Consider the following 25,217-nt stretch of genomic DNA (forward strand, 5'->3'; position numbering starts at 1 on the left):
TAAGCCTGTCTCATTCTATTGAATGTACCCAACATTTCTCCTTGCCTCCCTGTACTCTGCCCTGTCCTTGTTTTAGGTGTGATTGGGAAAGACCCCGAGGGGGAGGGAAGGCCCTTGCTAGACCCCAGTGCTGCCCCAGCTCGCCCGGGCCCTCGCCGCCGGGTTGCTGGCCGCCTTCCCAGGCGGGGTGTGCCTAGGGCCGCCTGCCCCCTTCTCCGCTCCCCGCCGCCCGTGTTTGCCTGGAGCAGCCTGAGCCCAGTGAAAGCAGCCTTTGTCCTCCGGTCTCTCCCTCCCGGAGGGCTGACCTAAGTCCCAGCCCGGGAACAAAGCAGCGACCTGCCGTGTGAGTTCAGGTCAGCCCCACTAACCCGCAGAGCCTCCCAGCCTCAGCCCAGTGAGGGGCAGGGGACGTGGTGGCCTAGGCTACGGGGCTGCAGAGTTTGGTGGGATCCGGAAGGCAGCAGAGCCCTCCCCAGTCCTGAGCGGTGATGCCAGGGTCTCCTGAGTACACGGGAATTTACAGTTTATAGAACTGCTCCATGCTTTTCCAGGTTGGTGGAGCCCCCCAGACTCTCCATACGCATCACACAGGGCAGGGACTGGGAGAGGCAGGTAGCAGTTGTCTCAAGGAACCACTTCAAAACGTCCGGTGTGGGATGCGAGGGCAGTCTGGTTGTGACATCGGTCACCCCGCTGATCACCTGGGTTGAATCGGCTGACCTGGCTGGCTGGGCGGGTGTCCCCTTCCTTCCTTCCTGCTTCATGTGTGTCCCTCCCCAAACTGCCCCCTCTGTTGAAGAAGACAGCCGTCCCCAGACGGAGGAGGACCGGCCTTTGGTCAAGAATAGACTAGTAGCTGTGTCTCCTGCTAGAACCTCCAAACAAGCTCGCAGAACGTCAGGGTGCAACCTCAGGGTGTTTTGCCTTTTTTTTTTAATAAGCCAGTTTTATTTGTTTATTTTGGGGTGCGCTGGGTCTTTGCTGCTTTTCTTGGGCTTTCCCCAGTTGCAGGCAGGGCCTACGCTCCAGTTTCCGTGTGCTGGCTTCTCCCTGTGGTGGCTTCTGTGGCAGAGCACGGGCTCTAGGGTGCTCAGGCTTCAGTAGTTGTGACACCCGGGCTTAGCTGCTCTATGGCATGTGGAATCCTCCTGGACGAGGGATTGAACCTGTGTCTCCTGCACTGGCAAGTGGTTTCCTAACCGCTGGACCACCAGAGAAGCCCCCCAGCCACTGTTGATTGTGCTCACATGACTCGGTGGGTCAGGAAATCAGGCGCAGCTCCGTCAGTGGGGACGGCAGCTCCGTGATATTTGAGAGTCCCTAGCAACTGGGGGCTGGAATCGCCCAGGGTCTTCACCCAGCTGTCTTGTGCCAGCAGTAACTTGAAGGCCGGGCTTCCCGGGACTGTTGTCCAGTCACCTGCTGCAGCTTGGGCTCCTGCTCAGGGCTCCCAAAGCACATGCTGCAGCCAAGTGGGCAGACACCGCATCGCCCTTTATGACGGATGCAGCCTCAGAAGTCACGTAGCATCCCTTTGTTCTCTGTTGATCAAAGCGGTCACAAGCCCCCCAAGACTCAGGGGGGAGAGGACACAGACCCCCTACCTCTCAATGGGAGGGAGGAGTGTCAGAGAGCGTGCACCTGTGTTTCAAAGCTGCCACAGCAGGAAGTAACAGTAAAGTTACTGAGTACCGTTTATCGAGCACTAACTGTGCCAGGCGCCGTGCCGAGGGCTTCCCATGGATGAACCCGCACAAGCCTCCCCACAGTCCCAGGGGATGGGGTATTCAGAGCTTGGTGTTTTCGCATCAGAGACGGTGGAGGAACCCAGGGAGATGGGCAGGGCTGCCCTAAGTTTGGCACTGAACGTGTCACACTGGGAAGTCGTGGGCCAGTTTTTGTTTTTTTTTTCCCCCTTCCTCCTCTAAACTTAGAATATTCCTTGAGTTCTTGAAAAATCTCACTTAGCTGTCTGATTCATCTCCTCACTCACAGGTTCTTCCCTTTGGTGTTTATTTTGAGCAGTTTCCCTCTGCCTGTGTGCCCAGAGCCCTCCCCCCGCCCTGCCCCTGCCGTCACCCCGTCTCTGCTCTACTGCTCGTGGGAAGGGCTGGTTGCAAACTTCCCCACTGCCCACCTCTCCTCAGGCTTTTGAGGAACCAGCAGGTGGGGCCATGTGGCCCTGACAGAGGAAATGAGCCATCACCACCCAGCCCTGCGTGGGCGCCACCTTTGCGGTTCCTCTGGGGCCAGAGCTGGGGCTCATTCCTCTACCTCCTGAGGGTCTGACACACGACAGACGCCCAAGGCATGTTTGCTGGACTGAGTCCATGAATGATGAGGGAAGGAAGAAAGAGTGGCTGACTCTTCAAGCAAGGAGGCTCTCTGCTGTGCACCCCTGCGTCCTGGCACCCAGTGGACCCTCAGTAAATGTTGGTTTTACCAAATGAATGGAGGAAGGTGTGGGTGAGACCACGAGCAGCGACTGGGCCCTATGTCTGTGTCCTCATCACGTGGCGCGGTGGATGAGTGAATGAGCAACTCCGGTGAGCCGTCCTCCAGGAGGGGAGGTGTCTGTTGCACAGCTGGGCGCCCGGCAGGTGCTCAGCACTGTCTGGTGTTGAGTGAATAAAAGAGGGGATGAAAAGGAGGGCTAAGGGAAGCTTCCCATCCTCAGGGGCCCGGCCGTGTTCAGTTCCCAGCACAGAGTCTTGCTTACAGTAGGTGCTCGTTCAGTCCTGAATGAATGAGTGAAAAGTGAAAGTGCTTGAGGATAGGGACATGTCTTACTTGTGTCTAGAACAGCACCTGATAAATGTCTGCTGAACTGAGCGTGTGGAGGAATGAAGCAATGGGTACGCAGGTCAGACTTCTGGAGGCTCAGGACTGTATCTTGTTCATTTCTTTCTTCAGGTCCTAATGTAGGGCCAGGCATACAGCAGGTGCTTAGCAAATGCTTCCCTGCTGCCCCAACCTTGGCGGGGAGTGTCCATCCGCCCCTGAGAATGGGCTGAGAGGGGAAGGCCAGCCCAGGGGGGCCTCGCCCGTCTCTATTGGCCCCCACCCCGCTCGCCGGGCCCCGAAGCCGAGACTTCCTGTTGTTCCCGTCCACACAGGTGGACAGGAAGTCCCCAGGGGCCTGCCTGAGACCTGCTTCCCATATTTTCTTCATGCCGGCTGCCCTCGGGGAGACCTAGGCGCCGCACTGGGCCCCATAGCCGGCTGGCCGAGGAACAGTGCCCTCCAGGGACCCCACTTCCTGACCATGTTAGCAGTTCTGTTTTAGAGCCTGCTGAGCAGATTTTTGCACAAAGCAAGTGATGCCTGGGAGAATGTTCCACTCGGAGCCAGCCCCTAAAATCACCTTGTCCTCGTGCAGGCCAGACCTGTTAACTCTGTCACATCTGAGCAGTGCGAGCAGAGCAGAGGGTCAGGGCTTTGGGGTCTGAGACGGCAGGGCTCAGACCTCCCTCTGTGGATTTCAGTTGAGCCTCAGTTTTTGTATCTCTGAAATGGGCATTATAAATACCCCTCACCCCCCTTTCCTGTTTTCCAGTCTTGACCACATGTCTGTGGCTCTTTTAAACTCCCTGTGCTGAGGCTGCGTGCCCCCAGAGTTATACATTCAGTAGATTGCTTTTGTTGTTCAGTCCTGTCCCAACTTTTTGTGACCCCATGAACTGCGGCACCCCAGGCTTCCCTGTCCTTCACTGTCTCCTGGAGTTTGCTCAAACTCATGTCCATTGAGTCGGTGATGCCATCCAACCATCTCATCTCTGTTGCCCCCTTTTCCTCCTGCCCTCATGCTTTCCCAGCATCAAGGTCTTTTCTAGTGTCAAGGTCTTTTCCAGTGAGTCGGCTCTTCGCATCAGGTGGCCAAAGTATTGAAGCTTCAGCTTCAACATCAGTCCTTCCAATGAACATTTAGGGTTGACTTCCTTTTGGATTGAGTGGTTTGATCTCCTTGCAGTCCAAGGGACTCTCAACAGTCTTCTATAGCACAGCAGTTTGACAGCATCAATTCTCCAGCTCTCACATCCATGCATAGCAACTGTGTGTAAAGAACCGTCTGCTCTAGTTGATTCTGAGAGGCAGTGTCTCAGGATGGGTCCCCCAGAAACAGAGCTTGAGTGGGGATCCACATGTCCACGATTTAGTGACGGAGAACTCCAGTCGGCCGTATCCGTGGGGGAGTTCTAGAGAGTCCACAGCACCACAAAATCAGTCCCCGTGGAGAAGCAAGGCAGCTCTTCCTCCACCGGCTGGGGCCCACTGTTGGAGAAGACGGGGCTGTGAGCAGTGGCAGCCAGCACCCTGGAACCTGGAGGACGGGCCCCCAGCCAGTGCCAGGGGTCTGGGTGGGGTTCCAACAGCATGTGCTGCTGTCGGGCACCCTGGGGAGTCAGGGACCCAGAGCAGTGAGCTGCGGGCATGTGGAGTGGATTGGCTGCCGTGGAGGAGTCAATGCTCGATACAGCGACTTGGTAAACATAAAAAGCTGTGAAGAAGATGGAAGCGGGCACAGGGATACCATGACGTTGCTTGTTCCTCTAAGGCGTCCTGAGTGAGCACAAGGGCCAGGCTCCCAGGGGGTGCACAGGCTGGACCCCACTCCCAGTGCCTCCCAGGAGGATGGCTTTTGTAGGTTGTTTCGTCACTAAGTCGTGTCTGACTCCTTTGCAACCCTGTGGACTGTAGCCTGCCAGGCTCCTCTGTCCATGGGATTTCCCAGGCAAGAATACTGGAGTGGGCTGCCATTTCCTCCTGCAGGGAATCTTCCTGACCCAGGGGTCAAACCCGGGTTCCCTGTGTTGCAGGCAGATTCTTTACTGCTGAGCCACCACAGGAGGGGTGACACCCACATAAATGGAGCTGAGCCTGGGATGTCTCCACACACTGGAGGTCCATCTCTAGGGGAGGAAATTTAACACAGGGGACGTCCAAACATCAGAACATAGTTTATTTTTCTTAGCTTTGAAATAGTAGTACAGTCACGGTGAACATTTCTGGGAGTATGAAATAGTGTTCTAAAGAAAACCACGTCCCCTGCCACCTCCAGTCCGTAGTCCCCTGCCCAGAAATCGCTGACAGTTTCACACGTCTCCTTTCGGAAATATGCTCAGCATATATAAGACTATCTGTGCGTGTATCTGTATTTCCTGTATCTGTACACGTATCTGTCTTAACACCAGTCTGACCTTGCTGTTCGTCGTGTTCTGTGTCCTGATTTTCCTTTTTCTCATAGTGCTGAGACCTTTCCCTATCAGCACAGTAGGTCTGCCTCATTCTTTCTGTCGGCTTTATTTCTGCCCCCCCCCCCAACACTGTGTTTGTTGAACCAGTCCCCTCCCAACGGACATGTAGCTGATCTCCAGCTTTGTGCGCCATAAACAACCCCGCAGGGAACATCTTGTGCAAAGCTCTTGGTGCCCTTGTGTGTTGCATCTGCAGGGGAAATGCCTGGCCTCGGACTTGCCAGGTCGTGTGAAGGTTGAATAGGGTTTTCCTGGGGGGCTGGGGCTGGCAGGGGTGGGAGAGTAGGGGAAGGGGAGGTGTTCCTGCACAGAGAACAGCATCAGGACATACGGGAGCTGGCAGCCGAGGGTGGCCTGCCTCTGACACAGACGAGGCCTGGGGTCCTGCCTGATGTTCAAAAGCCGAATCATCTGCCAGGGTGCCGCTCCAGCTCTGAGAGTCCGAGGGGGCAGGCGGCTCCTTACGAGGGGTCTGACACCATGCAGGGCACTTTCTCTGTCTTCTCTTTGGGTTCTTGTGGCACTTCCATCAAGCCGTGTTGTTATCACCGTTTTATCACGGGCTCACAGAGATCCAGTGACTTGCCCAGGTCACACCACCAGTGAACGATGGAACCTACATCATCCCACAGGTCAGTCCTTTGACCTCTACCATATAACTCCCTGCTCTTTGCTGGAAATTCCTTGCTGGGGATGCTCTTTCATTGGCTATCTATCCTATTGGACCACAGGCCCCTTGGGGGCAGGGATCGTCATCTGTCCCGTCCCCTGCTGTCTCCCCAGAGTCCAGCGCAGGGCCTGGCATGCAGCTGGCATTCAGTGGGCGTTTGTTGAATGGCCAAGTGAAGGTTAAAGTACTGGTCTATTCCATTACAGCAGAACTTTTATTTGCTTATAGAAATAGACTCATATTAAAAAAATAAATGAAACATTTTTCTTTGCAAACCAGTTTATCTCCTAGGAATCTGACATTTTGCTTCCCCCCCCCCCCCCACCGCCCCCTACTCTGGGAGTGAAACGAGGATGTCTGTTTTGTAGAATGTCACCAGAGGAAGGAATCTGAACATTTCCTTTTAGAAATTTCTGCGTAAAAAGTTAAAGCGAGAGGGAACCGTACTTGAAGATTCAGTTGCCATGGCTACTGGGTAATCCAGCGAATCGCTCCCTTACACATGGTCTCCAGTAGACCTTCAACCACCGTGTCCCAGTTACAGAATTTTGGCTTTAAAGTGAGTTTAATACAGCGAGGCTTTGAGAGGAGACTCCTGCCACGGGGTGAGCCTCTCCCGGGCCCCTGTCCACCAGGGCTCGCCGTCACCACTATCCCGTGGGTGCAGGGACTGCCTCCTCCGCTTCAGAGCCGAGCTCACTGAGCCCCAGAGAGCTCTGTCTGGTGTGCGTGCATGTCCACTCACTCTTTATTTGTTGTCTCCTTTATTCACTGTTTATTCACTCAGTAACTATTTACTGAGCCCCTTCGCTGCCTCAGACACTGCTCTAGGCACCGGGCATCCGTGCGGGATAAGAGACAGAGGGTGTGTTCCAGCGGGAGAGGCGGACAGTAGGGTGAACAGGAAACACCGACCCACGTGTGAAGGCCAAAAGACAGGATGACGTGGGAGAGAGAGGCTGGGAGACTGTGTGGCGGGAAGGCCCCTAAGGGCACGTGGCTTTTGAGCAGAGATCCGAGAGGCAGGAGCCCACCCCTGGGTGTCCGGGGAAAGAGGGTTTCAGGCGGTGGGAACAGCACACGCAAGGGCCCCGAGGCTAGCACCAGCTTGGAGAGGCTGAGACCGATAGTCGGGTCAATATGGTTCTGCCTAGTATCGAGCAGGGGGTGGGGGGAGGTAGATGGGGACCTTGAGGTCCAGGGCAGAGCAATCCAATTTACTTATTTATTTTTAAACAGTTTTTTTTTTTTTTTAATGTGGATCATATTTAAAGTCTTTATTGAATTTGTTAATAATATTGCTTCGGTTTTTATGTTTTGGTATTTTGGCCCTGAGGCATGTGGGATCCCAGCTCCTTGAGCAGGGGTTGAACCCGTACCCCTCCGCATTGGAAGGCGAAGTCCTAGCCGGCGGCCCACCAGGAAAGTCCCGGGGCAGAGTCTTCGGCATTTGGGGTTCCCTCTGGTCGTAGCAGAGAGCTGAGGGTGCATTTTCAGTGGAGGCTGGCGTGATAGGATGGAAATGGGGGCTGAGACCGGCTGCTGAGGAGGGATGTCGGGGGTGGGTGGGGGGAGACGTGATCTGGTTTAGGTTATATTTTGGGGAGAGGGACTGAGGCAGGTTTCCAGTTTCCAGGCCAGCGGGGTGGAGGAAGCAGACTTGAGACCAGGGGCCAAGAGTTCTGTCCTGGGATGTTTCATTTGAGGCACCATCAGATTTCTAAGCAGAGAGGGAGATGGAATTGAAGGAGGTTTCCCTTTGGCTTTTCTTTAAAAAAAAAAAAAAAATTTTTTTTTGGCTATGCCGCATGGCGTGTGAGATCTTAGCTCCCCTACCGGGGTTGGAACCAACTCCCCTTACCCTGGAAGCAAGCAATCTTAACCCCTGGACCACAAGGGAAGTCTGCTGTTTGGCTTTTAAACATGAGGGATGTTGAAGCTTTCACAATGGGGCTGGCCCATCGGAGGGGGCACGCCGGTGCTGCAGGGAACAGGAGGATGGGGAGCTGCAGGCTGATGCCCTGGAGTTGGTGAGAGAGGATGGGAGGTGGGGGTGGCCTGAGCTGCAAGCGAGGCCCCCTCTTGTGCAGCAGCCTGAGGGAGGCAGGGCGAGCTCCCGGATGCCAGGGCCAGGAGCGGGTCAGCTCACTCTGCTCTGATTCTCTCGGTTTCTTTCAGCGAAGTGAGAGGGACTTGGCAACTAGTGGAAAGAGAGAATTGATTATGCTCTGAAAGCAGGCAGGTTCCTGGGTTCGCCTCCATCCATTCGACCCCCAGCAAGCTGCTCAGCTCAGACATCCACCGAGCACTTCCCCCAGGCCAAGTGCTCCCTCCAGAGCGGTCACGGTCATGATCCCCATTTACAGATGGATAGGGTGACAGAGGCTCAGAGAGGTGCAGCAGCTTTGCCCAGAGTCGCACAGCTCGTTGGTATGGTCAGGTTTTGATGCTGGGCAGCCTGGGAACCAAGCCTGAGGCCCAGACTTCTCATCTTTCAAGAGGAGATGAGACCACCCGGGCCTGTTAGCAGAGCATCAGGGACATAAGAGACGCAGCGGCACCTACTGTGTCCTAAACACCATGCTCAGCTCCCCCGCAGGTGCATAAGTGATGGCCGCCCAGCCCTGCCCCATTTCTGTTCCCTGGGTCCCCGGTAAGTGCCACTTGCTCCTGCCATCTTGAGGCTGCACAGCGTTTTCATTGCTTCCAGAAGTCCTTCTGCCAAGGGATCTCATTAAGTCCATTTTGCAATGAGAACATTTGGCAGGAGGAAGGGAAGGTAGTTCTCATAGTTATTTTTCAAATCTGAAATAACTTGTCTGGTGAGAATGCAGAGGCACCGGGATCTGGCCTGCCACCCAGCTCTCCACCCTGCCTGCCCGCCCTCCACGCTCCCTGCCCCCCACCCCCCCGCCCCGACACACACACTCACTGTCCTCACATCTTTCCACTTTGGACAGAGACGCTTGCTGGCAGGCCCCTCACTGCCCCGCTGCCCTACCCCCAGAAGTTCTCACATGGAACCACCTTGAGGACCCCCTTGGGGGCTTTTGCATCCAAACACGTTGCCACCTCGGTCCTATTTTCAGGGAAGCAAGCTGTCAACTCAGACCTTCTAAGCAGGGGCTTGTGCTCTCACAACAGCCAGGAGGTGTGTGGTGCCCCGGCGCTCGGCTGCTTTGCTGTTCAGTCGCTCAGTCGTGTCCGACTCTCTGGGACCCCATGGGCTGCAGCATGCCAGGCCTCCCTGTCTATCTCCAGCTCCCGGAGCTCACTCAGACTCATGTCCATCAAGTCAGTGATGCCATCTAGCCATCTCATCCTCTGTCGTCCCCTTCTCCTCCTGCCTTCAACCTTTCCCAGCATCAGGGTCTTTTCCAATGAGTCAGCTCTTCACATCAGGTGGCCAAAGTATTGAAGCTTCAGCATCAGTCCTTCAAGTGAATATTCAGGACTGGTTTCCTTTAGGATGGACTGGTTTGATCTCCTTGCTGTCTAAGGGACTCTGAAGAGTCTTCTGCAGCACCACGGTTCTAGAGCATCAATTCTTCGGTGCTCAGCCTTCGTTACAGTCCAGCTCTCACATCCGTACATGACTACCAGAAAAGCCAGAGCTTTGACTCTAGTTTATATGGACCTTTTTTGGCAAAGTGATGCCTCTGCTTTTTAACATGCTGTCTAATGGGGCTGCTGCTGCTGCTGCTGCTAAGTTGCTTCAGTCGTGTCCGACTCTGTGCGACCCCATAGACGGCAGCCCATTAGGCTTCTCTGTCCCTGGGATTCTCCAGGCAAGAATACTGGAGTGGGTTGCCATTTCCTTCTCCAATGCATGAAAGTGAAAAGTGAAAGCGAAGTCGCTCGGTCGTGCCCGACCCTTAGTAACCCCATGGACTGCAGCCTACCAGGCTTCTCTGTCCATGGGATTTTCCAGGCGAGAGTACTGGAGTTGGGTGCCGTTGCCTTCTCTGATCTAATGGGGCTAAGGATGGTTAAACAGGAGCCTGAGTGCCCACTGATGAGATCCAGGGGCAGGCGATCTTGTGCAGAGACCTGAGCTTTCCGGAGGGCGCAGGGCCTGAGGGAGGAAGGCAAGGTTTCTGCCAGCCCTGCTGGCGACCAGCCTGTCCCTGGGATCCGATCAGGTGCAGGCGGAGTCTCTGAAGCTGCCAAGCCAGACTTGTTCCCGGTCTGCTGCAGATGGCGGTTGGAGGGCTGAGCTGGGAGTTCTTCCTGTTCTTTCTGGAATGAGTGAAAAAACAAAGTCTGGGGCTTTCAGGGAATTCCGCCTGCTATGTGCCCTGGGTCTCATCAGATGGGAAGAGACCCGGAGCCCATACACTAGCCCTGGCACCTGGGAATTCCAGAAAGAACTGAGGGCACTCAGCATGGCCCATAGGGTCCACGAGCTGTCCCCAAGGGCTGCTACTGGGGCGCCTCATTTGCCAAATCAGAAACATCTCAGGTTCACTTGTCTCAGTTGAATTATGGAGCAGGCAGAGCTGAACGTCAGCCTTGACCCATGGCACGTGAGGTCTGGTGGGGGCCTCTGGCTTCTCGGGCTCCCAAGTCCCCTCTTCCCCTGAATTTCTGCTGGCCCCATTTGGGCTTCCCAGGGAGCGCTGGTGGTAAAGAACCCACCTGCCAATGCAGGAGATGAAGGAGACGTGGGTTTGTTCCCTGGGTCGGAAAGATCCCCTGGAGGAGGGCATGGCAACCCACTCTTGGAGAACCCCATGGACAGCAGATCGTGGCGGGCTACAATCCATAGGGTCGCAAAGAGTCGGACACGACTGAAGCGACGTAGCACGCATTCAGCCGAGACTCACCCGCCCCCTGCCCCTCAGTACCCTCAGGGCTCGGCTTATCGTAAGAGCCACCACTGTCATTTTGCATGTGGAGACTTTGTGGAGAGATAACTGACGTACCACATACGTATCTTGATGAGTTTTCACACGTTCCCGAGAATGCACCACGACGATGAAAATACTGAACGTGTCGCTCACCCACGTCAGTTCCCTCCTGCCCTCTGCAGTCCACCCCTCCCTCCCTGCCCTCAAGCAGCCACTGCCCTGCTCTCTGTCACTGTAGATTAGTCTGCGTTTTCTAGACTTTTCTATGAATGGAATGGGACACCCCGTACTCTTTCTTCTGCGTCTGGTTTCTTTCACTCTGCTTAATCATGTGAGGTTCATCCACTGCCTAGTGGGTATCAGCGGCCCATTCCTTTTTATCGCTCAGAACTGTTCTGCTGCATGGAGCTATCAGTGTGTGTACCCCTTCATCTGTTGACAGACATTTGGGGTGATTCCGCCTTCCAGCTCGTATGAATACAGCTGCTGCGAACGTTCTTGTTCCAGTTTTGGTATGGATGCGTGATTTTGTTCTTCTTGGGTAAAGACCTAGAAGTGGCGTGGCCGGATCGTACGGTAGGCGTATGTTAGACTTTTTTACAAGCTGCCATACTGTCTTCCAGTACCATTTTGGTCCCATTTTGCGTCTCATCCCCTGAGAGTTTCACTTGCCCAAATCCTCACCATCACTACTTGGTCCAGCACGGCAATTTTGTCGGGGACGATGGTTGTGAAGATGCTGAAAGTAGCGAAAGACCTCTCATGAAGACAGGAGACCCCTCATGAAGACGGGGGACCCCTCATGAAGACGGGGGACCCCTCATGAAGATGGGCCGAACCAAAAAGGTGTGGGATACTTCACATGGCCCACCTGGCGGCACAAGGGATGCAGGGCGGGGCCCATTAAACCGTGGCCTGTGAGCTCAGGAAGGGCTCTACATGTTCAAAAGATTTAAAAAGAAACCGAAACCCCCCCAAACCAAACAGCATGTCACAGAAACCAGATGTAGCTAGCAAGACCTAAAATGTTTACTCTCTGGCCCTTTTCAAAGGTTTGCTGCAGGACTTCCCTGGTGGCCTGGCGGCTAAGAGTCCCACTCTCAAAGCTAGGGCCGTAGGTTTGATCCCTGGTCAAGGAAGTTCTGCATGCTGCGTGGCACAGCCAATAATTAAATAATTTTAAAAGCTTACCCCATCCTGAATTAGTGGATTAACCCCGGTTCTTTCCATCTTCCTACCAGCCCTTCAGGGTCTTGTCCACTCATGGTCCCAAAATCGCTGCCACAGTTCCAGCCATTTCTGGGAGACTTGACAACATCCAGCTAAGGGAGACAGGGTGCATTGGAAGGAAGACTGCTCCCTGAGCCCAGCCAGCAGACTCCCCCCGCCCCACCCCAGATCGCATTGGCCAGGATTTTGGTCCCATCCACACGTTTCTGCTGCAAGAGAGGGTGGGAAGTGAGTAGTCACCGTTTTCAAGACTTGCCCAGGAAGGAAGAACGTTGCTCACAGCTACATTCTTCTGTGCGGATTCTTTGATTACTTTCCTGGTGCCCTATTGTCTTGCGTGAGTTTGAGCTGAGTGTGAGGACCCTGTATGTCCCAGGCCTTGGTCCCTTCATCTGAGGTTTGGGAGAGTGACGTCTCCTTTAAGGGCCGATGAGAACTGATGAGGTTTGTATAAAGTGCCTGATGCATTGCGCATACTTCTGGAGGATAGGGCAGTGTGATGGCGTCCCAGGGTCCTTGCTGTGGGACCTTGGCCGAGGAGCTTGACTTTTCTCAGCCTGACTTCTCTTGTTTGTAAAATGGGTATAAGATTGTCTCCCTGCTCACAAGGTGATGCTGAAGAGTCCGTGAATTCTCTGATTTCAGAGCATCAGCCTGGGCCTGGTGTCTGGTTAGACCTTGAGAAGCGTTAGCTGAGTGCTAGGCCTCAGGATGGGCTCTGGAAATGCAAAAGGGAACTGAAAACAGCCCTGACCTTCCAGTGCCTGCAGCCGGTGGGCAGAGGGGTGTGGATATTGGCCTGATGTTTTTTATCTGTCATTTGTTTTTGGCTGCGCTGCGTCTCTGTTGCTGTGTCGGCTTCCTCTAGCTGAGGCGAGCAGGGGCCACTGTCTAGCTGAGGCGAGCGGGCTTCTCACTGCGGTGGCTTCTCTCGTTGCAGGGCACAGGCCCTAGGTGCAAGGGCTTTAGTAGCTGTGGCTCGAGGCGCTTAGAGCTTGGGCTCAGTGCCAGGGGCACGCAGGCTTAGCTGCTCCACGGCATGTGGGATCTTAGTTCCCTGACCAGGGACCGAACCCGCATCTCCTGCACTGGCAGGTGGATTCTCATCCACTGCACCACCAGGGAAGTCCCATCGCCCTTATATTTATGATGTGGTGGGGAAGCCCAGGGGTTGGGGAACCCAGAGGGGGCATTGAACTGAGTGGGAAAGAGTAGCAGGGAAGGCTTCCTGGAGGTGGGGGCATCATTGTGAAGTCTTTAAGGGTGAGTAGGAATCGGCCAGGGAAAGAGGAGAGGATGAGACTGCAGGACAAATGTTATCATGCTTGGACTTCCTAGTGGTCTAGTGGTTAAGTTCAGAGGGCACAGGTTTGATCCCGCGTGCCACATGGCGAAAAAGTAAATAAATGAATAATTTTTAAAGGTTATTGTGCATCTGCCCTTTTCTCCCCGCCTTCTCTCGCCTACCCTATTTCTCCTTCCTGCCTCACCCCTTCCTCCCCTTCTTCCCTGGTTCATTTACCCATTCATTCAACGGACACTTACTGAGAGTGTCCAGTGTGCCAGGCAGGGGGCAACAGCAGAGAGTAAGACTCCAGGTTTATGCTCTCATGAGCCTTGCTCAGAGAGATCACGTTAAATCAATACCAGGTAGTGAAACGAAACATGTAAAGGAAAGATTGAGGGCAAGAGGAGAAGGGGACAGCAGAGGATGAGATGGTTGGGGTGGCATCACCAACTCGACGGATGTGAGTCTGAGCAGGCTCTGGGAGTTGGTGATGGACAGGGCAGCCTGGCGTGCTGTGGTTCATGGGGTCACAAAGTCAGACATGACTGAGCAACCGAACTGAAAGGAAAGAGTGCTAAGACCGGCAGCTCCTTTGTGTTGGGTGATCGGGGCAGGGACTGGTGGGGAAGACTCAGAAATACGAAGGCTGCCTGGTGTGGGGGCCGCAGGCTGTTGGTGGCTGCTGGGAGGCACCTTTCCGAGGCAGGAAGCAGCCAGGTGGAGGGAGCTGGGGGTGGGGGCGAGGTGGGGGGCTCTGGAGGGCTTTGAGCCCAGGTTGGCTCGAGGTCCCAAACTCCGAGGCTACCAGAATACAGCCTCGTGCCTCCTGGGTGGGCTGTTGTAGGGGCCTGTGGGGAGACACACTTTTGTCAAGATGCCAAGGCCGCCTGGCCGCCCCCTTCCTGCCATCCCTCCCTCCCCGCCGGGCACAGCCTGCCTCCTGGAACAGCGTGGGCGGCACGGAGGAGGGCCCCTGCCTACGATCTGAGGAGCAAGGCGCCAGATAATAGACCTCTAGCCGGCCGGGAGAAAGCGTGCAGCAAGCGGGACTGAGTGGGGACCGTTACTCACAGCAGCTCTGAGATGAGAGGAGGGCGAACTGGGTGATGGGAACAGTGGGGGTGGGCCTGGAGGCTCCCCGGCGCCCAGAGGCCTACTGAGCCACAGCTGCTGAGAGAGCACCGGCCTCCCGGCGAGCCTTTACCCCTAAGTGGCTGATTGTGCAGCCTTCAGCCTCTGCTCTCTCTGTCTCAGTGTCCTCATCTGTATAATGGGGGTGGTTCTGCTCTTGCAGGATAGAACACACACCATGTAGCCTTCGGCACCACCTGGGAAGGGGAGCACCATTTTTACCCCTTTTTAAAGACAAGGAAGGAGGGGCTCAGAGAGGGTGAGTCACTTGCCCTGGGTCACACAGCGCAGTCAGTCCTTGGAGGCCTGCCTTTACTCATGTGTGGGGGGGTGACATGAGATGACGTAGCTCCTGGCATGTCATTGGTGCTGAGAAAAGCGTCCACAGCGTCCTAGCAGCGTTTGAATAGATGTGGGTTTGGCGTTTGGGAGTGTGTTCCCTGGTGGCTCAGATGGTAAAGCGTCTGCCTACAATGCGGGAGAGCTGGGTTCAATCCCTGGGTCGGGAAGATCCCCTGGAGAAGGAAATGGTAACCTACTCCAGTACTCTTGCCCGGAAAATCCCATGGACAGAGGAGCCTGGTAGACTACAGTCCGTGGGGTCGCAAAGAGTCAGACACAACTGAGCGACTTCACTTTTTCTTCCTTTCACTTTTCCTTCCTAAGTTTGTTCTCGGAAAAGTGAACACTCCAGCCGTGGACATCCCTGTCGGAGTCTGAGGCCTGCCGCCTACCTTTGCCAGGGCCCGCTTTGTGCACCTTGACCTGGGAGGCAGGTGTCCTGATTTCCTTTTGTGAGATGAAGCACCTCAGGGGGAGGAGGCCACGTGAGTGTGCACGGCCGCGTGGTGTCTGAGCCCGGCAGGGACAGGGGGCCTTAGGGGCGAGGCAGCTGGGGTTTGAGTTGGGCTCCCTCGCTTCCCAGAGGTGGGGGAGCACCGCCCCGGGACCCTCAGTGGTTTGGGGGCAGAGCCTGGTGGGTCTTAAGCCTGGGTCAGCAGGCCCAGGACCCACCTCCTCGCCTCCCTTCAGCCGGGGCAGGAGGCTGCAGAGTCCCCTCCAAGGCCGCCTGGGTCAGGGGTCCCTGGCGCTGCTGTGGCGGCTGAGGCCGAGAGGGGGTCTCTGAGGCCGTCTCAGGAGACCCTGTGCTGTCATGGGGTTCACTTGGGGTTCACTTGGGGCCGCCCGAGTCTGAGGAAGAAAGAACAGGGGTTGTCGGGACCCTGCTCCTGAGACCACCTCTTCTGCACCCCACAAGCCAGCCCCATTCTGCCATGAACCGGGGCACTCCCAGTGGCAGCGTAGTCTGGTGGTTAGGAGCCCCGGCTCTGCCTGGCCAGCCCCGGGCCCGAGCCTTGCTCTGTGCATGGCTCCCACGTGACTCGGGCTCCGGTCCCCCTCGTTCGGCGTTTCGGTTTCCTCGTCTGCACAGCATTAGTTGCAGCGCTTCTGGCTTCCTCGAGTCAGGGAGGTGACAGCAGGCCCTCGGCAATTGAGCACCACCAAGGTTCCTTATCCTCCAGGGGCCGGGGCCGGGGCCTCCCTCACCGGACACAGCCTGCACCTAGTAGGTCCCTGCTCAGATGCTCGTTGAAGTCGGAAGGCGTGGGGGAGGGAGAGTAGGAGCAGGGAAAGGGAGGCCTTTTCTTCGCCTTCTTCCAGCCTTTTGTTATCCTCAGGGAGAGTCTTCAGATCTTGGGGTGCAACTTAGGGGCACTTAGCCCAGGATAGCAGGCTCGGTGCTTGGGGATAAATCTCCTGGGGGACATCGTGACTCCTTCACCCCAGTCGTAATTTCTTGTTCCCCAAGAACATCTTGCTCTCTTTCACTAACCGATCCAAACATGTGGTATTTCAGTGGCTCCTGTGGAAAGGGGAACCTAAAGGATCTTCTAAAGGAAATCAGTCCTGATTGTTCATTGGAAGGACTGATGTTGAAGCTGAAACTCCAATACTTTGGCCACCTGATGCGAAGAGCTGACTCATTTGAAAAGACCCTGATGCTGGGAAAGATTGAAGGTGGGAGGAGAAGGGGACAACAGAGGATGAGATGGTTGGATGGCATCACCGACTCAATGGACATGAGTTTGGGTGAACTCCAGGAGTTGGTGATGGACGGGGAGGCCTGGCGTGCTGCAGTCCATGGGGTGGCAAAGAGTCGGACACGACTGAGCAACTGAACTGAACTGAACTGTGGAAAGGGGTGTGATAACCAACCCCAGGCAAGGGGACCAGACCTTTCCTTCTCAAGAAGCCCAAGGAGGGATGGCAGCACTCCAGAAACACTGTTCTGAGCCCTAGGGCAGTGCTGTGGCTGTGTGAACTGGGCGAGGCCCTCGGCCCACCCCATTTCCATTTCAGAGAAGGCGGACCCCGCAGCTTTATTAGACGGCCAGCTCTCAGAGAGGGGCTGTAATTACAGACCAGCCTTGCCACACGGGGCAGGGCCACACAGCAGGCTCTCCCCAGCGTAGAAAATGCTCCTTTTTCCACTTGCATTCGGGGTGGGGCCTGATAAGGCGGAGAGTCGAGTTCCTGGCTGTCTACAAAGATTTCCTTTCCAGATGGTCTTTTTCTACCCCCAACTCCCTTCCAAGGTTAATTAGGGGCATCTTAGGTCATTAAAATGACTACTTGAATAAGAATGTGATAAATGAACACAAGGAAATAGTCGTGGGCTTGGTTTATAAATAATCTGGGATTGACTTGTCAGGTCAAGTCACTTCTGTTTTCTTTTTTCTCCCATATCAGAATTCTTTTCCCTGTTGCCTTGGAAACAAGCCTAGGCAGAGGGATGCTGGGAGTTGTGTGACTCGGGTTCAAGCCTCAGTGATTCCCTCATTTCACATGGTAGGCTCAAGTGCTGGATGCTGAGAATCAAGGCTGAACAGAACACATTCCTGCTGGCCCTGGTCTCAGAGTCCAGTGGGGAGACTGACCGGTCGCTCTAGCTACGGCTCAGATTGTTAATGATGCAGTAGGGGGTCATTCAGCAAAGTGGGAGCCCAGAGGTGGCCCCCTGGGGGGCATGAATCAGGGGAGGCTTCTTGGAGGAGGAGTACCTAAGCTGAGCTGTGAAGGACAATACTGACCAGGTGAGGAACCAGTGGAACGGTTTCCTAGCTGGAGGGAACAGCATGTGCAAAGGGCTGAACAAGAGGCACCCTGGCGCATCCCAGGACGGCAGGCAGTCCAGTCGGGCTGGGGTGGAGAGACCCTGGGGGTGTAGGTCGGACATGAGGCCAGAGACCCTCTCAAATGCAGATTGTGAGCGACCCCTATGGAAAATCAGGACCGCTGTCACAGGTTTACTCTGGAGTCTGGGACAGCCGTCTACCTGGGCCTGGTTCTTCAATCAAAGGAGAAATTTGGCCATCAACCGGCCCTTCGAAAGCTTCGCTCCATCCCATGGGGAGAGAAAACAGGTTTTTTGTTTTTTTTTTTTTGTTTTTTTTTAATATTTATTTATTTGGCCACTTTGGGTCTTTGTTGAATCACGGGATCTTTTGTTGCGATGCACAGAGTCTTTAGTTACAGCATGCGAGCTTAGTTGCTCCGACGCGTGTGGGATCTTAGTCCCCTGACCAAAGATCAAACCCGGGTCCCCTGGATTGGAAGGCAGAGTTTTCATTACTGGACTGCCAGGAAAGTCCCTGAGAAAACAGATTTAAACTGGGTCCACAAATCAGCTCTTCCCACACATGGTCCCCAGAATTAGTCTCTAGGCCAGTTGTCGAGAAAGGAAACTGATTTGCACCCAGACAAGTGCTTCTGCAGAAATTTCCTGACCAGAGGAGGTTTGAGGACATCCTGAGAAGGGTGTAGAATAGTCACCATGCTCCTGTGTGGAGCTTGGGGGCAGAACTGGATGTTTTAAGGAGTCTTAGAAGTGTGAATAGCGTCTGGCTTCTGCCCTAGGAGGAGGGCTTTGCGATCACACAGGTCTGGGTTCAAGTCCCAGAACCCTACTTGCCAGCTCAGTGACCTTGAACAAATACCTTCAGCTCTTGAAAACCTCACTGCCCTTCTCTGTGAACTGGGGATAATTAATAACAGGGCTCACCCTATAGGGTTGTTGCCAGGATTATGTGAGCTGACGTGTCTGGGTAACCAGTTTCCAGCATAGAGCAGATCCTCAATTCATCGTCACTATCGTTTCCACTACACCACCTTCCTAATCAACATAATATCGATACGTATTATACATACTTATTTTAATATATTTTGAGATCCTGCATGCCTACTCCTGGAATGTCCAGTTTTTTGGGAAACAGGATCATGTAATTGAGACTTCCTGTGGGAGATTTGGAAAAGACTGGGGTTGTTGAAGGTTGTCTTGAGGTGGGGGGACCTCTGATAGAGATGGAGGACAGGGGAAAGCAGCTCTTGGCAGGGGTACAGGGGATACAGCATGTGCAAAGGCCCAGGGGGAGAGTGGGATATGGCCATGCCCAGTGGCCTTTGCAAATGCTATTCAGCTTTCTTGGCGCACTCCTATTCATCCTTCAAAACCCTACCTAGATTTCCTTTTTCCAGTTACAATAAATGATCCTCAATAAATGATCATCTTCCCTTTGTTCGTCTTTCCTCAACTTCCTACTTTCTTAGTTGGGTTTCACCTCCACCTCTTAACATCCCCACCATAGTGTGTTATCCACTAGTCTTTCTTAGCTCTTGGTACTTGTATTGTAGATGTTCTTTTTTTCTTTTTTTTCTTGGCTTTTTCTTCCACTGAAGGATTCTCTAGAGTGTTCACATTTGTATCAGATATGGGGGAGAAAATTATAGTCTCAGCTTTGATATGGTCCATTGGGATACCCTGTCCTCTTAATGGCTGGGAATCAGAGAGCTACCCCAAGCTCTTCAGGGACTGTAGTCCCTTTGGGATCGGTACAGAGCTCACCCAAAGTAACTGCACAGGGAAGTTTGTCAAATGAACAAGTGAGTGACATGCTGATTTCTGTAACAGCAAACGCATGTCTGAAAATGGTGACCCCTGGTCTCTACCTCCTACTGTGGTGGTAAAATTCTCCTCTGTTTCCCGGATCGCAGTGGCTTCTCCAGAGTCCTTTGGATTAATTATGTAAGGAGATGACTTTCTTTCCTTTTTGATGCCCAGCAACCTCCCAAGAGTTTCCTGGAGAGAACAGAAGAGTTTGCAGAAAAAGTCCTCTGGTGGGGAAAGCGTTCAGGCTGTGCCCCAGTTTTCAGAAAGTGACGCTTTTTATAGTCAGACTTTTAGACCACATTGTACCTAAAGGGAGCCGGGAGCTGGGAGCAGGCAGGCAATCTGGCTTTCCTTCTGCACCCCTCTCCCCTGGTGTGGAAGGAGGCGGACCGTGTGATCCGGCCCACCACTTAGTCCCCTCTGCTCTTCCCAACACTTGTCTTCCATCTAGACTGATTTGGCAAAGGCTGGTCTTCCGCAACCTTGGTTAAGGTGCAAGGCTGGGGATTGCGCACTCCACCACTTCATAGCTGTGTGACCACAGGCCAGTCACGGAATCGCTCTGCCTCAGTTTTTCCATCTGTAAATGGGGGTAGTAGGCCTAGTACAGACCTCATTTCATTGTTGGGAGGAGCAGACGATGTATTACTAATCCAGAGCCTGGCACTCACAGTCCGTGGTACCAACAGCATCAGTGACAATGACAACCTCTGATGATTTCATCTCTGAAAATCAGAGAGGCTCAGTAACTTTCTCAGGGCCACATAGTGTAATAAGAGCTGGAGTTGTTCAGTCCCTCAGTCCTGTCCAACTCTTTGCAACCCCATGGACTGCAGTCCACTCTATCCCAGAGTTTGCGCAAATTCATGTCCTTTGAGTCAGTGATGCTATCTAACCACTTCGTCCTCTGCCGCCCCCTTCTCCGTTTGCCTGATTCAGTCTTTCCCAGCATCAGGGTCTTTTCCAGTGAGTTGGCCACAGGTCTACAAACCTTTAACCATGATGCTGTATTGATTTAGCAAATCCAGGCCTGCATCGAGGGTGAGGTGACTCGGGCACACATGTAAGGTCCACAGTTTAAGAGAGCACCAAAAAAAAAAAGGTTATCAAGATAAATAATTTTTAATACAGCATTCATTAAAAGACAAAGTTCATTCACAAAGCCGACTGCCCACATGACGCATAAGGGTGGGATCAGTATCATCAGCACAGAACTGAACAATTAGTCTCTTTTTTGTTGGAATGATAAGGTTTTTACGACTTCTTCACAAATATAACTATCACACATGACTGTGATAAACACCCCTGTGGCAAAAATGTTTTGTATAGATGATGCGCCTTTCTGGACAAAGTGCTGGGTGTGGATCAAGAAACTCGGGGTCAAAAGGCAGACTCATCCTTCCACCCCAGTGGAAAATTTTTTTATTATGAAAAATTTCAAACGTATGGAAACATTATACATACCCACCAGGTATATTCTGCAATTGGACACATTTTGCTATATTTGCCTAAGAAAAATCTAGCCACCCATCCGTTCCTTAGGTTTCTTTTTCCCTGCGTTTCAAAGTGAGCTACAGATGTCAGTACACGTCAGCACGTGTGTTGCTAACTGGCAGGATGTTGTTTTTAAGAATTTTGATCTTGAATGTTAAATTCCCTTGAGAAAATGCATACCCATCTCCATTTCTGTCTGTAAGTATGTCTCTTTTACCATGGCCTGGCCAACACTGGATATTGTCATTTTAATTTTAAGTTAATTTATTTATTTGGCTGTGTTGGATCTTCATTGCATCATGCAGGATCATTTCGTTGCAGTGTGTGGATTCCCTAGTTGTGGCTCTTGGGCTCAGTAGTTGCAGTTCAGGCTTGGTCGTTCCACGGCATGTGGGATCTCAGTTCCCCTACCAGGGATCGAACCCACATCCCCCACATCGCAAGGCGGATTCTCAACCGCGAGACTGCCAGGGAAGTCCCCGGATATTACAGTTTTAAAGATGCTGCTTTGATGTAACTTGTGTCCTCCTGGAGGTGCTCAGTAAATTTTCCCCACCTCTGTGTCCAGATGGTCTGTTAAAAAGTTGCATCCCTTTCCAGCTCTTCAGGTATTTCTGGTGCAGCTTTTCTGGAGTCAGGTGGGGAGGACTGCTCCCATCCTGGGAGTCCCCGGCCTGCTGGGGACCACCTGCGCAGGAGGCTGGCTGTGGACACTGTGTGAGGAAAGCAGGCCAGCCTTGGTGACCAGAAGCCCTGGGACCCTGGAGGCTGTGTGTCGGGAGTGTGTGGGGCCAGACGCATGCCTGGAGGGAGGATCTGGGGCTGTGTGCATGTTTTCTCATCATGGGGGGCGGGGGCCAGGCTACTGCAAGAGCCCCTCATCCCCTCCCCTCTCTCTCCTCCTCTTGCTCTGGCCTGTGCTTCCTGATGGCCCAGATGCTATCTTGCCTCTGGGCATCTGACTCTCCTGTGGGTTCTGTGGGTCAAGAATTAGGGGTGCAGCTTGGCCGGGTAGCTCTGGCTCAGGGTCTCCCATGAAGTTGCGGTCAAGGGCTGGGTCATTCAAGGGTCTGCCTGCCGATCTGGGACCTGCTTCCAAAGCAGCTCACTCACGAGGCTGGAAGTTGGTGCCGGCAGTTGGTATGGGGAGGTTGGCCTCTCTGCACATGGGTCTCTCCACAGGGCTGCTTGAGTGCCCTTAATGCATGGCGGCCAGCAGGCCCTGGCTTTGAAAGTCACTCACCATCACTTCTGCCTCATCTCTTGGGCACACAGACCAATTCTCGCATCGTGGGAGGGGACCACACCAGGGTATGACTCACAGGGGGCAGAGATCTCTGGAGGCCATCTTGAGGGCTGCCTACCATTCTGGAAGACCTTGGCAGGTAACTGTCACCTCTCTGGGCCTCAGTCTTCCCCTCTGTCAAATGGGTTCATGTTAGGATTCCTGAGTTAATTCTTGCAAGCACTTAGAAGAGCACTGGAGACTGAGTCACACTCTTCAGTAAATATCAGCACCATTACAGGGTCCTGCTGGGCTGTGAGCCCTCAAGGGCAGGGGCCATCCTCAGGCTCCATGCCCAGCACCCGCCCCAGAGAGGGCAGTCTCCAGATGTTTACATGAATGAGTGAAAAAATGAGTGAGCAAATTAACATCCATAAGGACTGGGAATCCAGAGAAGCAGAGCTGCGTCAGCTGCATTGTCAGAGACACCTCCATGAAAAACTTTCTCAAGTGAGGCCCTTTGATCAGTGTCTAGGGAGCAAATATTTATTCAGAACTGAAGGTGACGTGGGTGGGGAAAAGCTCTTGGGATGCAGTCAAACCGATCAAAGTTTCACTCTTGGACTTGGCATTTGAACAATAAATATTTACTGAGCTCCAACTCTGGACCACTTGCTGCGTCAGACCCTGAGAAGGGGCGGAGAGTGGGGAGGAAACAGCCCCGGGCCACGGCCTGGTGGTATAGCCTTGCTGTGTGACCTTGGGCCAGTGAATCTATGTCTCTGAGTCTGCGCCTGCTCATCTGTACCGCAGAGGGTCCATCCCTGCTGGAAGGAAAAAGCTCCTCCAACATGCATGCCTCCCCTCAGGATCCAGCTGCTGCTCCCCCTTGCCGACAAGCACCCCCTCCAGTCTCAGATGCTTCTGCCTCCCATCCCCAGCCCCAGTCCCAACCACTCCAGCTCCACAAGGGTTAAAGCCCGGGAGCTCATGTGACCCAGTATAAACCATGAATCATTCCTGTTGCTCTTGTGCGGAGCCTGCCCGCCCAGGATGGGGCAGGTGCTGTGCCCTGGGTTGCCATGGCAACTTCACCAGCACTGAAACACAGCCGGGCCCAGTTCCTTCCTTGGGGGCCTCAGGGGCTGTTTCACCTGGCTGGGTGTTGCCTTTTAGGGCGGAGGGAGGGAAGGCTGGAGAGAGAGAGAGAAGGAGCTTAGGGAGGAACAAGTGGAAATTGAGACAGGGCGGGGGAGGAACAGAGGCTGGGAACCTGACGGAGAAATGGACCGCCAGAGGGAGACAGGCTGACTGCGGCCACAGGTCCCGTCACCCTGGAGGCAGTTTCCCAACTGTTCAGCCTTCCCGGGGCCACCGGGTCTTCGGACCCACATGCACACACGCGCCCGGTGCACCCACGCGCAGCCCCGTCTCCCCCGCTGAGCTGGCGGTCAGGGCTGCAGGGCGGGTGGGCTGCCTGCCGAGCACGTGCAGGCATTGACAGCCCCGCAGGACGGTGAGCCAGCGAGCTGGGACTTGGGGGTGGGGGGGTGGGAAAGAACAAATGGGGGCGGACGTCAGCTCCCTGGGCGGCTGCCTCCCCGAGGCCCCTCCTGCATTCCCGGGCAGCGAAGCCCCTCGCTGAGAATGGGGGCTGATGTCATCCTGGGCTGCCGAGCCAGGGGAGCCAGGGGGAGCCCTGGGGCCCCGGTGTGGCTGCCTCCGGAAATGAGCTAGCTGCCCGCCAGCCCACAGGTTCGGAAACCTCCCCCTCCCCCTGGCCGGAGGACGGGTAAACCTGCATGGGCCAGGTGAGCAGGGGGTGCTGGCCCTGCTTCAGGCAGCCACCTACCTGGGGGCGAGTGAGTGCCTAAGCAAGGGTTCCCCCGGGGGCCGCCGCCTCTTCCTCCCCCACCTCGCGGGGGGACTGTCACACCCCGAAGCCAGCCAGCGCAGCAGCCCAGTTCCTCAAAGCTGTCGTCACCCGAGCCAGCCAGCCAGCCAGCCGGCTCGGCCGGTGAGCACTGGGAACTGGATCTTGGAGCCACCGGCGTGTTTACTCAGAGCCCCAGGGGGTTGGACTCTCAGCCTGATCCGAGTGGCCCGTGGATGCCCCTGGCCGCCGGCTCCGTGGGTGTTATCTGCTCCCGGTCCAGCTACTGAAGAGGCGGCTACCTTTCCCCTCCAGTGAGAGCCCAGAACTTCCCGAGCGAGTGTGCAGCAGGGGGAGCCGAGAGGACTGACCCTGGCACCTCACTGCCCTCCTCCCTGCCTCGCCCCACCGGCCCCATGGATTACCTGGGCGACAAACTCACGGTGGCCCAGAGCCACGTGACCCAGTGGATGGGGACCGTCCGGCGGTCCTTCCAGGAAGCCCTCAACCTGGTGACCAGCACGGTGGGCCCCGAGCGGGGGGGCGGGGAGCCCTCTGGACGGACCCCCTTCAAGCGCACCTCGTCCTTCCGACACCTGGCTTCCCGGAGCCGAGAGTCTTTCCGCCGCTTCTCGGCGCGAAGCCAACAGAGGTTTTCTTCCCTGAGGAAAAGGCAACCGGATTCGGAGCCCCCAGACCTTGTAAGCTTGTTATTATTATTTTTGTTTGTTTGTTTGTTTTAAGTATTAAAACAACAGTGAGAACTCCTCCCTGCCAGTGCTCCCCTTCCCCCACCCCGGGGAAGTTGGCTGGTGGGGGGTGGGGCATCCCATCAGTCCAGCCAGGGAAGTTGCCTCTTCCGGGACAGTTGTCCATCCAGCCGGACCATTTCCCGGTTCCATGCCTGGGAGAGAGGCGTGCAGTGGTGGTGATTCCCCTTGACGGTAGACGCGTGTGCTCACCCAAAGCCATCAGGACATTTATACCAGGCTCAGCGTCTCTGTATATGGGGCTGGCTTTGCCGGTTGATTTATCCTTAAGTGTTTGACACTCCAACCCGACCCAAATGCTTCCTATTTTTAGGGAGGCTTAGTTGGCACCTGCTCCGTCTCCTCAAACACCCTCCCAGGGTGGCCGAGCGTCCACGTCACGTGCGTGTGGAGTTGTGGCTTTTGTGGTCTTTGAGCGGAGCAAAACCGCGAGGTCTCATCTGATTACCCGAGGTGGTGGGCAGGACTGCCCGCTGGCCAGTG

At 54.7% G+C, this 25,217-nt stretch overlaps 1 protein-coding gene and 1 long non-coding RNA gene across 6 annotated transcripts in view; one reads left to right on the plus strand and one right to left on the minus strand.

The window, feature by feature from the left end:
• KIAA1671 (KIAA1671 ortholog) overlaps nucleotides 1–25,217 on the plus strand; it is a 182,786-nt gene that overhangs the window by 96,925 nt on the left and 60,644 nt on the right. The window contains exon 1 of one of the 5 annotated variants that reach the window (XM_042234743.1): nucleotides 24,178–24,665. The exons of the other annotated variants lie outside the window; for them this stretch is intronic. Coding sequence (XP_042090677.1) covers nucleotides 24,381–24,665 — 285 coding nt within the window. The 5' untranslated portion in view covers nucleotides 24,178–24,380. Of the gene's footprint in view, nucleotides 1–24,177; nucleotides 24,666–25,217 lie in introns of those variants that run through there. 5 annotated transcript variants of the gene reach the window in all.
• On the minus strand, nucleotides 20,479–24,603 carry LOC121816969 (uncharacterized). Its single transcript, XR_006056722.2, has 2 exons — nucleotides 23,944–24,603; nucleotides 20,479–22,915 (listed from the first exon to the last, which is right to left on the minus strand). It is a non-coding gene; the product is annotated as an uncharacterized LOC121816969 (long non-coding RNA).

Source organism: Ovis aries, chromosome 17, assembly GCF_016772045.2.
Source record: "Ovis aries strain OAR_USU_Benz2616 breed Rambouillet chromosome 17, ARS-UI_Ramb_v3.0, whole genome shotgun sequence".
NCBI lineage: Eukaryota > Metazoa > Chordata > Mammalia > Artiodactyla > Bovidae > Ovis > Ovis aries.